At 42.0% G+C, this 14,742-nt stretch overlaps 1 protein-coding gene across 1 annotated transcript; it reads left to right on the forward strand.

Moving 5' to 3' along the window:
• Window positions 1-2,175: 2,175 nt before the first annotated feature.
• Window positions 2,176-13,772, forward strand: LOC110974641 (uncharacterized). The gene is made up of 2 exons (XM_022226444.2): window positions 2,176-3,157; window positions 10,642-13,772. Exons 1-2 carry the CDS (start codon window positions 2,680-2,682, stop codon window positions 11,091-11,093), a joined length of 930 nt encoding a protein of 309 aa, XP_022082136.2. The 5' UTR covers window positions 2,176-2,679; the 3' UTR covers window positions 11,094-13,772.
• Window positions 13,773-14,742: the final 970 nt, after the last annotated feature.

Here is a 14,742-nt window from a genome sequence, read left to right on the forward strand (position 1 = left end):
GTTCACTAAGGAATGATATTCACAGTATGGATGTCGAAACAAATTTCAAAATTTAAGGTTTTTGCGTAATTATCGAAAGAATTTCGAGGGTCAACATCTGACTCCGACAAGAAAATTGGGCGGCTGAAGCGTTTGTTTGAAACTCCAGTTATGATATTTCATCCAAACACAGTCAAGTGCGCACTTGGCTCATCGTCTGCATGAATATGCTGATGTATTTTTTAAACAAAGCATAATTTGATGTACACATGTACATTATGACCGCAGTTTTGGCTGTCTTCCAGTGAGTTTATTGATATGGGGAAATAGAACACCGCCGACCGCGCTGTCGTGTGTGTACTCGTCTTCCCTATACCACGCCACCTGCAGCCGATGCAGTCACCTACAGCTAATAGCTTAATGATTACCACGTGAGCAACTGCACAACCTGACGTCTGTGAGAAAATAAGACACATTTCTGTACAGGAATTTGAATACTGTACATATGCACTGGACGTTGCGGAGTCATTTGTACTGTACACCGTGGAAAATTATGCTCCCCTCCCGTCTCAGGTCGGGAACCGGTGGGGGTTGAAGACCACCAAAGACAAAGGCAAGAGCAGTGATAAACACCTTACATGCACTACACTAAGGGACAATCTATTGTGTCCTTCCTCCATGATCATAGTCATTCACCAGACTGCTTGATGTACACCAAACACCGATTCCCTAATTTTCACTGTCTCATCAATTTCTGAGAGGTAATCTGGTAGTTTATCTGACGATGCTCGTCCACTCGGTTGGCCTCGAAGCCTGTCCTATTTTACTAGAATTGTTATACTAAAGAAAGAAATTCCCGGGTTCATTTAACGATGTTTCTCAGAAAGACAAGCTCTCAGTCCTTTGTAGAGTTGACATCTTTTTTTACACACTCTTTCCTTGAGCAGTCCTTAATCTGCCCCTTTTAAAGTAATCACAGACTTTGTCTTAATTGATGGATTGCCATGATCTCACCTACACTGTACACTGACGTAACTATCCATGAAAGCTGACAAAAGAAAACTGCATCTGGAAGTATATCAGCGGGTTTAAAACTTTAATGATTGCCATATACTGATCGCGAAAGGACAAACACAAATGTCTGTAGTCTTTGATTAAATTGAAAATGAAGTGATCAATGCAAAGTATGATTTACAAAACCAAGCGCTTATAATGTGGCGCAGAGGATTGAAAAAATAATTTGGGACGAAGACTTAAAACGTTTCAAGCCGTTCATTAAATCCATACAGCTTTCACCTTATAAAGTATCTCCCCTTTCCGAAAAATCCTACAAACCATTTACAGGCGTCCAAATAAATTTCAACTTGATTGAAAACAATACTGCCACCTGTTGACGAGAAAGGGCACACTTAACTCGTTTCTCTTCACTTTCGCGCTCTAAAGAAACGCGCGTAATGATTCTAATTTTGAAAAACTGACGGAATGGATTTGTATTTATCTTCATTTGCTGAAAATGTATGGGATTTTTACGGCTTTCATGAATAGATATAAGTACCCGTAGCACGCTTAATGGACCAAATCACTTTTTTTACACTGGCAGAGTACGAAGATAAATGTAACTTTTATCGCGAGCAGGAAAGTTCATTTGACAATTTTCCCACCCTGTGTTCAATCGGTCGAAGTTCAACTTGGCCGGGTGTCACCGCACCGTACCTGTGTCAAAAACTAAACGAGGAAATATGCGTTTGTCATAAATGTTTACCAACTCACTTTGTCAGGTTTATTTAATACCAACCATGAAGCTAGGCTTCATAGGGCTGACTCACAGCATGTCTATTAGGCCAAACTGTACAGTACAGTGGAACACTATATCGAGTGAAAACAAAATACGTTCAAAACATCGTTTGCGTCTGGGCTCTCGAAGCCCCGTTTTCGTGTATTCTCTTCTAGGGAGTTTGCAAGTGGAACTTTGAAGACCAACTCACCTTCCCACACAAAGTTAAGTCCTGGGTATATGCGATCTCTGCGCAGAGACCTGCCGACTGGTGACGTTTACAACGGGAGCAACCCCTGTGGGTCGTAGATGGGTGGTGGGGGCCATAAAAACCCCGGCCGGCTTTTTACACGCAAGGCACTCCTTCGGTGTCCACATCAAAGGCCCGCCGTGCCGCCCGTTATTGTATTCAGCCCCTGGAACGTGCCATAAAGTTGATAAAAAGGGTCGTGAGGGGATTGGGATAATGAAGTAGGAAGGGGGGAGCTGTGGGCAAAGAGATGACCACATGAGATATTACTGAACGAATGCATCAGTGACAGGTACACATCCAGTCACGTGATCCCATCATTTTGATATACGACGGTTGAGCGTCCCTGCGTCAGAACAGTGTGTGTGACACAGGTAGACTAAACCTTCAGCCGGCATCCTGACACAACCATCTAATCGAGGAACTGAAAGAGACATATCACGCGGTTGATTTGACTAACGGAGACACTTGCAAACGAGCGACCTCTCATGCGAGTGGTGTAGCACATGTTTTTAGTTGAGTTTCAAGTTCACTGTAAGGTCAACCGAATTGATTTGGCCCTCTTCCACACATAAATTGCATACTGTGAGTTTGGCTTCAGGGGACGAACACGAAGGGACACACGCTACTCGGCCTGCCTTCATCGAGCCGACCCATCAAGCCGACCGGCGGCTAGATGATGCAAATCGGCATGGAGCAGGGCTGGTCGCCGGCCCGACCGGCCAACACGGAGAGCTGCGCGGCGGAGTACCGCGGCTACGCGTCGGCCACGGCAGCGGTGAACGGGCTCTACGGCACGACCAACCGGCCTCGCAGCAGCTGCAGCTCGCTGAGTGTCAGTCCAGACCAAGCAGTGGCATACCCGTACCCAACCTCGTGCTACAGCTCAGAGGCCACCCTGGCACACGGGGACGAACTGTCGCCGGTGGGTGGCGGTGCATGGACCGCTCCCGATCGGCAATTCACCGCACACCACCAGCACCCCCGGATGTCGTATCACCACAACGGCTACAGTAAACCCCCTTTCCTGGCGACAGCATCAACGGCCGCAGGAGCCTCGCATCCGCACACGCATCAACAACAGTACCTTACCTCAAATGGTTTCGGCTCAAGCTACAGTTTCCACAACTCACCATACCCACTTGACATGACAGGTAACTTCAATCTCTTTCTTAGATTATTTTACCGTTGAGCGATAAGGGTTTCGTTTTCCCGTTGCAAAATAGAAAATTGTGTCTCGTTCAGGTTTAAATTCAAATTTACACACTGTTCAGTGCTTTTATCATCTGCTGTATTTTCTCTATCCAAGTCGTACATTAATCAACTATTTTCACCGTCCTGATATTGTTTCCCTCAGCGTGATCCCAAGTTTCCTCAGAAATTCTCCAGTTCGTTGCATTCTGCAACCCTACACCCCTTTAGCTTTGCCACTGTTTGTCAGGCAAAAGAAGTAGTCGTACTTATATTCCAGTCCCACTAAAAGTTAATTTCATGAAGCTGATCTCCTACAAGACAGACGGATTTCTTTCCGATACAGAGTCTGGTTTAAAAGCAGCCGAACAGACGATAAACTATAATTTCATCCACGATTATGCTTCCACTCCGTTCCTCCCGTACTGCAGGGCTGTTAATCTATCTTCGGCTTCCTCCCATTTCGCAGTCTAATAGCAATCAATGTATCAGCCGTCTATATCGGTTACAGCGTGGAGAGGAAAACGTCGCAGAGCATGTTCCTGCGTCGTAGAGCACTACACCCGATAGCGTCTTTCTAAGACAAAGAAATACATAATAGAGGCCAGTTGAGAGTTCGAAGCCAAACAGAAAAATCCCTTCACCGTCTTTTGAGAAAATCTGCTTTTAAAAGACTCGAAACCAGTTAATATGGGGACTTTCCATTCCATCACTACTTGACAATTTTGATTCAAGGAGAATTTAAATTGTTCAGTAAAAGTTATAGGCCTACATTTCCCATACTTTTACAACATTGATGTCTAATGGCTTTCGCATCTAAATTCTTCAACCAGTTTCAAAACTATTCTGGAGTCATTTTTGCAGTATTCACTTCTTGGCCAGTAAAGACCAGATTTACTTCAAAAGAATTTGCAATTCCTAAGAACTTAACAAATAAAATCTGGATCCGGATTACAAAAAAAAATGTTTTAAACCATCAGCACTTTAAAAAGTTTCAAGCGATGCGTGGTAACAGGAAACACGTGTATTGCCTAATTGATTTGGCACTTTCTGTTGGCTGATTGCAAATATCAAGATTATCCGTGAGTGGAACTGAAGAGATATCTTAACTCCCTCATAGACACAGAAATCTAAGACTTATCAAGAATTAGCACATTGCCAATATAATTGCAAGCTGAACGCCCATATCCACTGATCCGTGCGTTTACATAGGCCTATGTCACAAGTCAAGCATGCAGACTTACAGCGGGAATATTAACCGAAGACAAACGAGACACTGCTTCCAACTGCTTAAATTAAGACTAAGGATGGGGCCGAACATGAATAGGCGCCTGAAAGGGAAATTGTTGCCAAGCAGGATCAAGCAACCCAGTCCTCTGTGCATAGTGACAAAGTCTGCAGAAGTCACCCCATAATTCTCTCGGAAGTTTGAGGTGTGAAACGCTAATTCTACGGCCGGAAACTTGATTCATGCACCCTGCGCAAACGTGACAGCACATCATTCTATTTGGCTGTGGGTGTGTTCGAGTTTCTTATGGAGAAGGATGCGAGTGTTTTTCTCCGTTCGCGATTACCCTTGAACTTTCATGTCAGAGTGTCATGAGTCAGACAGAATTCCAGGTTGTGCATATTTCAATCTAGCTAGCCGAATCTCCAAAGTCCGAGCGTGATGCAGCTTTGACAGAACTTTTACTTCAGTAAGTTCAGAGGCAAAGAGGCGAACCCAAGTTTCAATATCTGTGTGAATGGATTAATTGAAACATGCGCATTCGTGTACCAGAGGCAAAGAGCTCCCCATCGATCGATTCCAGCGTATTTCACAAAAGCACAAACACTCATAAGAAGACGTACCAAGATCTTGTTGGGGAAGAAAATATTAACATCCCTGGATAGAAATATGTCGAGGTTTTTATTTTTGCTATAGGCAAATGATGCTCAAAGTGAACTTGTATACAACATAGCAGCCGCTATTTTAACCTCAAAGGCTCTGTAGTCATAAAAAGTTTTAGTGTCGACGTGCATGTGTTTGGCACATCACGTGCATACCACAAACACAAATTCACAGAATTATCAAACTCTGTGATACCCAATCACGACCTTCGTGATCAGGAATTCTGCCGTATTTTTTTTTTAATTGGAAAGCTGAATCTTTGGACACCTGTGTGATAGAATAAACGTTTCCCCGCCAAAGGTGAAAGACACAGCCGATTAGCTCAAGTAGCTGTATCTGGACAGATCGTCAGTTATCGTCAGTCAGCACTTGGTTGTAACAGGTTCTATACGCAACACAAAAGGCTAGGTCCAGCTCCATCGCTCGTGAATCTTCCATCCAGTTATCGTTTACATTCTTTTCAAGTAGTCACGCGGGGGGGTTGATACATTTTCTATTTGATGAATTGGATCTTAGGTTGTGGATAAGTTTCACTCATTTCAAGGCCTATTCGTATAAATGCGTGATCCCTCATTCTCCCAGCAATTACGGCTTACGGGTCATGACGGGACTGTGATGTGTTGTTACTTGACAACATACACAAAAAGTGCTATTCAACTCCAGTCGGGAAAAATGAATCATAATATTATAGAATTCTAGTGTCACATATTTGGCATGTCTGCCAAGGCCATTGCTTGATGCTATCTGTTGACAGGATGGCCCACACATTAGATTTAAACACTCCCTTGTTTGTCAGTAGGGGGTCATTAATTTTATTTTGGCCAGCGGAAACTCTAGTGTCCAGCCAACCGCCGCGACCGACAAGGCACGCCTGCGGTTAGCTACATGTACAAACCCGACTTCCCCAGATGCTGACGAGGATTCCTTCCTCGTGACTTACCCCCAACAATAACAGTTCAATACCTTTAAACTCACGTCACACTAAAACTGCCTGATTTTTCAGCGAAAATGTTAATCATGCGAGGGCTTCGACACTTTTGGCTGTCGCAGTTCGCATTGTTTTTGTTTTTTTTTACACTTACAGTACTTTGTTGGATAGAAACATCTTTTGTTAATCCCATCTTTCCGTTCTATATAGTCGTTAAACGCAAATTGTGCAAAAAACAGGAACATACATGTATATACGGTTGTTCACGTTCTTGTTTTAGATTTCATGGTTTCCTTCATAACAGTGTTTCGTAATCTTGGTTATTGTATCGCCTTTGATCATAGCTCTCACGGAAATCGTGATTTCTTCCATTTCAAATGAGGCAAAATGCCAGACGACAAATAATCAGAGAGAGAAAGTTGCATTTACCTGTTCCAAAATCTATCTCTTCAGTCTCAGTGAAATTACCACGCGTTATTTAATAGCAGAATTGTAAATAGATAAGCAATTCCTAAATAAAAGAAGGACTCTGCATCCTTGTCATCATACAATATTCATTTATTATTTATTATATTGTGTCCTGGAAAATGTTTGCCGAAAAGCATTAATCATGACTGTCTGACAGTGGGTACCCGGGCACCTGTGAACGCTGAGTACAACGCAGACGAGAAGGCTCACTGGATGACTTAATCCTCCTAGTCTCCCCTGCCGTCCCAGCGCGCGCCAAGCTGGCCTGTCTTTTATCCCCCTGTCTGGTCCAATTCATCATTACCGTAAACAATGTCATTTGACGGGTGCGTATAATTGCGCTTTGTCGCTGAGGAGTAATCCCTGTAATTACTATTGTCACTGAACACGGAAAGGGGCGGGAACATGGCTTGATGGTTTGGTTCGGAAGAGGTTTTGCTTCAGATTCGCTGAAAGGGAAGGGGGTGACAAGTAATATTGAAGGTGATGGTGTACATATTTATCATAATTAAACATATGTGGGATCGATAAACACCGATCCATCTTCTAAATGTTCCTTTAAATACGCTCTGTTGGTGGCACAAGTGATGCATTTATGCCAGATGAAACTTTAAAAAGCAATTGTATTTGAGGGCTGACCGAGGACTACACGAGGGGAACCTTCAAAAGTGTAACATATCAGATTCCTTTTTCACTCTGATTCCATGTGTTACGTATGGTATGAAGACTACAAAAGTTGACCCAGTTCACGTCCCCTTATTAGAATGAGATACCTAACTGGTTGCAATGGTCATTTCTTAAAAAGCTCATTCTCATGTGACAATTCATAATGGGTTTTCATTCTCCATGACCTGATTCTGTTAATGCGCATGTACATATAGCCCCGGTTGATGTAATCACTTAACATTTATACCTCACTATATACAAAAATCAACGTATAAACATGTACGCGGCGTAAAAGCTCCATGAAAATCAGCCGAGCGTGGAGGATTTCTGAGGAGTATTCAGACGATCTGACGACCTACACCTGCAGTCGAAAAAAAAAACTGTTTCTGCGACACGTATATTAGCGCCAACTTCAGACTTTGGAACCAACATGGCTGTTCATTATGTGTGCAGTACAGCATATGGCCATTGTAAGCTAATTGTCCGTGTGCACTGACTCATAATCCACCATTTTGGTTCCAACAATTGAGACACTCATGTCGCAACTCGCTCTATGAAGAGCTCTGACAAAAACCCAACGAAGGGGCCATCAACCAAATAAAAGTGACAGCCACAACAAATGGAGATTGATTACAAAAGAAACAATCATTTTTGAGCTAACACCGGACACTGTCATCACGTAGACCTTTTTCATGTACTTGTTTATAACTACGGAAGTAAATACAATAGAACCAACAGTGGAGTTTGAATGTTGGTCACGCATTTTTGAAGGGTGCCATGATAACTTGATGTTTTCCCCAGTCCCAACTGACCAGTGAAAAACACTCCGGCTCGAATGGCTAGCAGTCGTTGCCAAAATTTGTATTGCTCGAATTACCATCTGATTAGGTTGGGTAACAAAGGGACTGGCGTGTTAGGATCATTTGTTTTAGGGGACTGAGCGCCTTTTCCTCTACTGTTCACCTTTGTCCCAACTTCGTAAACAGACTCGTCACCGGCTTGAAAAATTCCTCCCAGATCATTTAAAGAAGAGACCCTACAAATGTTTCTTTATGGCCTAATAGCGACAGTCTGCTGTGCTTGGCCAATATCATAATCACCAAAATAAAATACAATGCAAAAAAGGAATCCGTCCGGTAATCTGTTTCATGGTCGTTGTGCTTCCATTTGCCTAAGGTACACTCTGTCATGACCGCAAAAGTTTCTGTCATTCTTGTGTCACAGAAGAAAACACCAAATTGTCAATGGCGACTGATTATTCCTCGTGCTTAAAACTTCCTCCTTCTGTGGTTGATTTCGAGACCAAAAGCCCTCTGCCAGGATTCGTTTCCTTCGCTTCCGTGATTAGTCCCCGTTGTTGCCAAAAGTGACGAATCGGATGACTTTTGTGGTGCTGTGTTTTTTTTTCAATAGGTGCCGTGCATCTATTACCCCACATTTCAATGATAATTTTGGGGATATGCGAAGTCTGTAGGAGTTATTTGAATACTGTCATATATCATCGCGGTTTTTTTTTGTTGTTGTTTTGTTCAGCTTGAGTTCAATCCGAGGTTTGGAGTGTTCAGTTAAGCGTGAATAGTTTGGGAAATGCGCCTGGAAATGGAATGAATAGCCGGTAACAAATCTCGCCAACAACAATGGCTGGGCATCATACTCGGTTGAAAACGACTCATTCGTTGCACAGTAGAGTGCAGGCAGATATTTTTACCTAAACTTTACTCGAAGTGAACAAAGACAGCGCTGAAAAAAAGGGGGAGCTTGCAACAAAGAAACGCATTTACTCATTGAAAGACATTCATTTACAATGTATGTACTCTAAAATACACCCAGTCACGGTTCGAATTTCGAGCAATGTTTGTTTACTGTTTGCCTTTTATTGAAGTTCACCTCACCCCTTCAATGCCGATGTTACTTAGGATTGGAGTGATACAACTAGAAATAATCATCTGTATTACATGAAAAAGTTCGTCTTTCCCTTAAGTGATCCTACATCGAATGCATCTTAAACATTTCTGTCACTTTGTGGGGATATCTTACCGGTTAATAGTGCCCATCATTGCGGTTCGTTCTGACTCCCGTTATTTATTTTCTCAGGCACAGGGCCCTTTACTCTGTGGGCTGACACAGCCGAGCAAAAATCTCTTTGAAGTGTTATTGTGGTGTATTCAGTGCATGGTTTGCAGCTTGCTTTAGAAACGGAATCGTGTCTTTTCTCGACATGTTTCGCAGAACAGTGGTCAAACAAACCACTGAAAATCGCTTAAAGGGTACATGCACTTGTATAATCTTTAGTTGTATTTTTCTCAAACTGTGAAATGGGTTTTAGGAAAGTATACACGGGCCAAATAGTTTGTTGAAATGTATACATGTACATGAATAAGACGGTAACTGCAAGACGTACAAATACCTACTCGTCAGAAGAACTCCCTGTCATATGTGGGCTGTTTGATATGAGTGCTCAAGAAAGAAGTCTTAAGCACACCGAGGCCACGCTTGTTAAGAAAAACTCATCACAATTATCGTGATAATGACATAATTATTCTTCTTGCGATGGGCATGCACCATTGCCGACTCCATGCTGGCCTACCGAGCTGTGGTGTCTGCAAACGGTCAGGTGATACGCCGACACGCGAGGTGCAAAACGTTCTGTAGTTTCAACGCACACGGCACTCGATGAGCGAAGTAGGGCCATTTAATCTGCTTGCATTCCGACAAAAGAATAATGGTGTGTGTCAATCACTTGGACACAAAACGTTTCCCAATCATCTCGTATATGTGGAACTTCATATATACGCAGTAGCATTCAGATTTGATCAATCTGGATGCATGCAATGCACAATTTTCACAGACGAATGAGTTGTTCACATCAAATCGGAAAATGAAGAAATTTTGGACATGCACCGCATGTATAAATTGAAGCACACATTGAGCAAGTTTCTCGGACCAAGAGAGCAAACATTAATATGGGAATGGTTTTCGTGACAGAAACCATTTAGTGGGTCCAAATGTCGACAGTTTTGCTACAAACACAAACTGATCTGCGTGCGTGTGCTGACGATTGACAGGGAAATTTCGTGTATGGTTGCGGCTTGTCGTCGCCAAGGGCTGGCATATAGTGTGGCTTTCGAGTTACACTGTTCCTCTGCAAAGTTGGCAGTCTGCCCGTTGTTGGTCAGCAAATCAATTTCCCCCCCCCCAAAAAAATACGGGTACATTTTATGCAACTTACCTGTTCATTCAGTGACAATGGCTAACATTTTAATCCATTTTTACACATTGTGTGTGCTGATCAGTCGTCATCACAATCTTTACAGAAATATTGAGTACATTGTATTGTCATTTATTTGATAGATGCAAAATGTCATTCTAAATCTTTAAATGTTAGAGAAAAATTGTCGGAAGAGGAAGACATGTATTCTTCGCACATTGCAGGTGGCATTGTAACGACATTACCTTTCCAGATTCATTATTTTGGGTTTTATTACTCTTTTCAGGTGGCGCTTCGTCTTGCAGTCTGCTTGCCACTTTCACGACTACTCCCAGACGAACCAAGCGGCGGCCCTACTCCAAGTTTCAGATCTACGAATTGGAAAAGGAGTTCCAGGCAAACATGTACCTGACGCGCGACCGGCGCTCCAAACTCTCCCATTCTCTCAACCTCTCCGAGCGGCAGATCAAAATCTGGTTTCAGAACAGGCGGATGAAACTCAAGAAGGTCTCGGAGAAGGCAAAGAAAGGGGCGGGCTCCGACCCCGCCAAAAAGAAGCCGTCTGCCGCTACACCAAGCCCGCATCATCACCAGCATCCACATCAGCAACAACAGCGCTCTGTGCAAGAGAGCCACGCTCACGGTCAACAGCCCACAATGAACGGCCTGCCGCACCATCACCATCAACACGCGGTGCACCCGGGCGCGATGGCACACAGTAACGGACTGGACCGATGAGAGGTCTGACAATAGTCTGAACTCGCACCGTAAGTCTTGGCTCAGACAGGTTTTACTGTTCTCCAGTAACTTCAAACTCTCGAGGTGTACATATATGATTCAGCGATGATGTTTTAGAGAAGTGTCGACGAGCCGTGGATATTGTAAATACTAATACATGTGTGGTATTATTCCTAAATTATCTGGACTTTGGCTTTGTAGAAAGAATAAGAGTAAATAGTTATTGTTCACCTTAAAGCTTTTCTAAGACAATGTCTTTCAAGCTAAGCATGGTATGAAGAACGTGTTTGCTTGTGAAACTGCAGGAAAAAATTATCTTGGCCCAACTTGTTTGATATAACACGGAATCCGAAAGGAGCAATACAGTCCAAAACACCATTTTGTTTTCCCGCCAAAATATCATTAAGTGTATCAACTTGAAACGTTTTCATTGTTTAAGGATTTTAACATTGTTTTTAAGCCTAATCCGTGAGACATATGTGTTTCATGTAGGGAGTTGTAATTGACCTTTGAGAAACCGGATTCAGATGTTGATTGACTTTCCTCTGCAAAGGGTGTAATTTTGTCAGTACACGTACTTAGATTGGAACACCTGTGCTGCAAAAAAGATAAATCCATCTTGTTTACAACTTCACAAACACAGACCGTTCTGGGTGACTGCAAATTATACGCTATAGATGCCATTCAACCAAGTCCCATAAAATCGCGACAAAAAGAAAAAAACAGGAATCAAGATAACGTGTAGACGACACGCGACTTCGTCAATACATTCTGAGGAATACGCAAAATGTATTTGAAAATGTGGTGTTGCTGAAGCAAGCATCATAGAACTCTTTTCCATGAATTCACGAGAAAACACGATAGCACATACATGGACATGTAAATTATCAGTTTGAAGCTATTCCCTATCACTGTCAATACAAACGATACCCTTAACTGGTATATTAATCACAGTTTAAAGTTCATATCGGCATTATTTTGTGTGTCTTAAGCAATTAGTTCCAAGCCTAATGTACACGTATCCGCATTCTTAGTACCTCTTAGCCTCTTAAAAAGTAACGTCAAGAAAATATTTGAGCTAGGGCGTTTTTTCTCACCAATTAACATCAGTACAAACCAGCCTTCAGGGTCACCTTACGGGAATTGTTTATGAGTGTGAAGATGCAGTCTGTTTATATATAATTATATGTAAATGTGTATGAATGTAAAGATACCTGGCATATATCACCAGGAGCAGCCAACCTTTCTCTCCACTGCTTCCTTTTAAGTTCCATTGTTCTTACGCAATAAGTCAATAACCATTCTCCCTACGGCATGGTATTCCCGCGAGCAAGATTTCTACACTCACGATGCTAAAAACGTTACAATTGCCATTCTTTCTTTGGTGGGAATACCACTCGATAAGTTGCGGGCCTTTCAGTTCTGACTGCCTGATGTATTCCTGTTAGATGTCAAATTTAATTCTTTACTTGTTATGCCGTACAAAATTGATGATGTTTTCGACTGTATAAACCGGAGTGTTTTTTATTTAATTTTAAATACTGCTACACTTTTAATCAACGATAAGAAGGTGACCTTTTGGCCTTTTTTCCCGTCTTGTCAGTCTATCTTGGGATATACTGTTCTTGCTTGCAAAGAAGATTTTATCTGGACCTTTTGGCAGGAAAAGTTCAATGGAACGCTAAATTCACGGAGGCATTTTGTCAACAACAGTAATAGTAATCACAGATGCTTTTCAGAAAGTAATCCAGAAAGGCTGACTGCGTATTCGGTCATAAATGTTCCCGCCCCGTGATCAAAGGTACAAGGACGCCTGTGGAAAATAATGCATTTTCATTCCCAGGTTTTCTTTATTTTACATGCCTTAGAAGCAGAAAATCTCAGGTTTCTTTTTTTTTTTTTTTTTTTGACCGTCTGTATAGTACTTCGCTGTTATTAGTTGATTTTAGCCTCAGCAAGTCAGGTCTAACGGGAATTGTCGGAAAAGACGAATACAGTCGAATCTCGTTAATAAGAGCACTGATAATACAAGATTCTGCTTATAAGAAGGAAACTTTTAGGTCACAATCCTTTGTTATTCGTTGTTTTCATTCCTGATCATACATGTACAAGGTTCCTGTTATAACAAGGTGATTCGCCAAGTCAGAAAGACCTGTTATTAATGAAGTTCGACTGTAATACGTATTGTTTTTCCCCATACAACTGTTATTTATCCTTCAACCAGTCAAATTTCTGCTCGTTCTTCCCGTTCTGCTCGTGTTGAAGAATCTCTCCCTTTTCCCAAAAGTCTCTCAGGCTCTTGCGAAAAGCAGAGATGAAACCTTTTCTTCGAACTGATAACGTTCAGGCTAAGAAATCAAGGTGTTTCAGATCTACAAGCCATAGAATAGAGTTAGTTGATCAGCACTGACGTCTCATTCTCAGATGCTAACCTTGCTGATTAACCTTTTTTTCCGGAAGAGGCTAAAAATGGTAATTCAGGAAAGCTGCACCAAAGCACATACATTTGTTACATAAAGTCAATTATTGTAGCCCGTCAGGTGAAATAAAATGCCATTGTTGGGGGACTGGTGTTAACCACAGTGTATACAAAAAGTCACTATCCTTAAATGTACATGTATTCTCTTAAGTGGCTTCAACATGAAAATAAAATTGTCATTTTACCGATTTCAAAAAACACTTGAAGTTTCTTGTTTGAGATGTTGTATATGTGAAGGAACTTTTGGGGCTTGTTTTTGAAGATTGTCTTTTGGGAAGGAAGTAAAACGAGCCTTATTTTGGGATGCTTCCGCCTAGGATTTTTGAAGTTACAATCTGCATCATTCATAAAACAGAATGAGCATTATTAGTATGTACATATCATTCACGAATTCCCATATTTCGAATTGGGAATTGTCTCACTCGATAGTTGTTCTTTAAATTTAGGACCATCTTACAACGTGTGTATCATGCTAATGACTGCTCAAAACATGTACAGCAGCGTGCATAGTATATATGCGTGCAGAGCACAGTCGGAAATAATTTGTATCTATTTGGGTGTAAATTCTGTTGAGGGTTGAGAGTGATTATGATTTCTGTTTGAGATCAATCTGGAATTGATTGGCGTCACGCTCTGGCGAATGCTCCTCGAAAACAATTTCGTTACCGGCAAAGTGAGCTTAAATGTTGCGTGCCCGCGTAAATAGCCTTCGGCGAGTACGTATACGGCGGAAGACAGCCACAAAGGTAAAGCAAGTGTCAGCGATTAAAGGAAGCCAGTTCATACCGGCTCGCGGAACCAAGCACGGCGAACACGAAATCGTGTCGTCGTATCAAAATGGCTTGTGCTGCGAATTCTGCAAAAGTTGAACACATTTCCAGGCGAGTGAAATTTCGCTGCAAATATTTCGTGTAATCAAATACGCTTCGCTTTTGCGTTCGCCTGAAGCAAGAACCAACCTCCAAGGGTTGTTTTTGTAGAGTTTCTGAAACTTGTCCTGCTATGAAAATAAGGAGGTGTGATATTATAATGAGCCTATCTGCACAACGAGTGCGGATGCTGCCAAAATGAAGACTAAGGTCTCGTTTGTCAACATACATGTACATTATCGCTTAACGAGTTGAAAAAACAATTTGTGAAAACTTGTTTCACAGGAAGCGGAACTTATCT

Source organism: Acanthaster planci, linkage group LG08 (assembly GCF_054643075.1).
Source record: "Acanthaster planci isolate LZ-2023a linkage group LG08, COTS_SCS, whole genome shotgun sequence".
Taxonomy (NCBI): domain Eukaryota; kingdom Metazoa; phylum Echinodermata; class Asteroidea; order Valvatida; family Acanthasteridae; genus Acanthaster; species Acanthaster planci.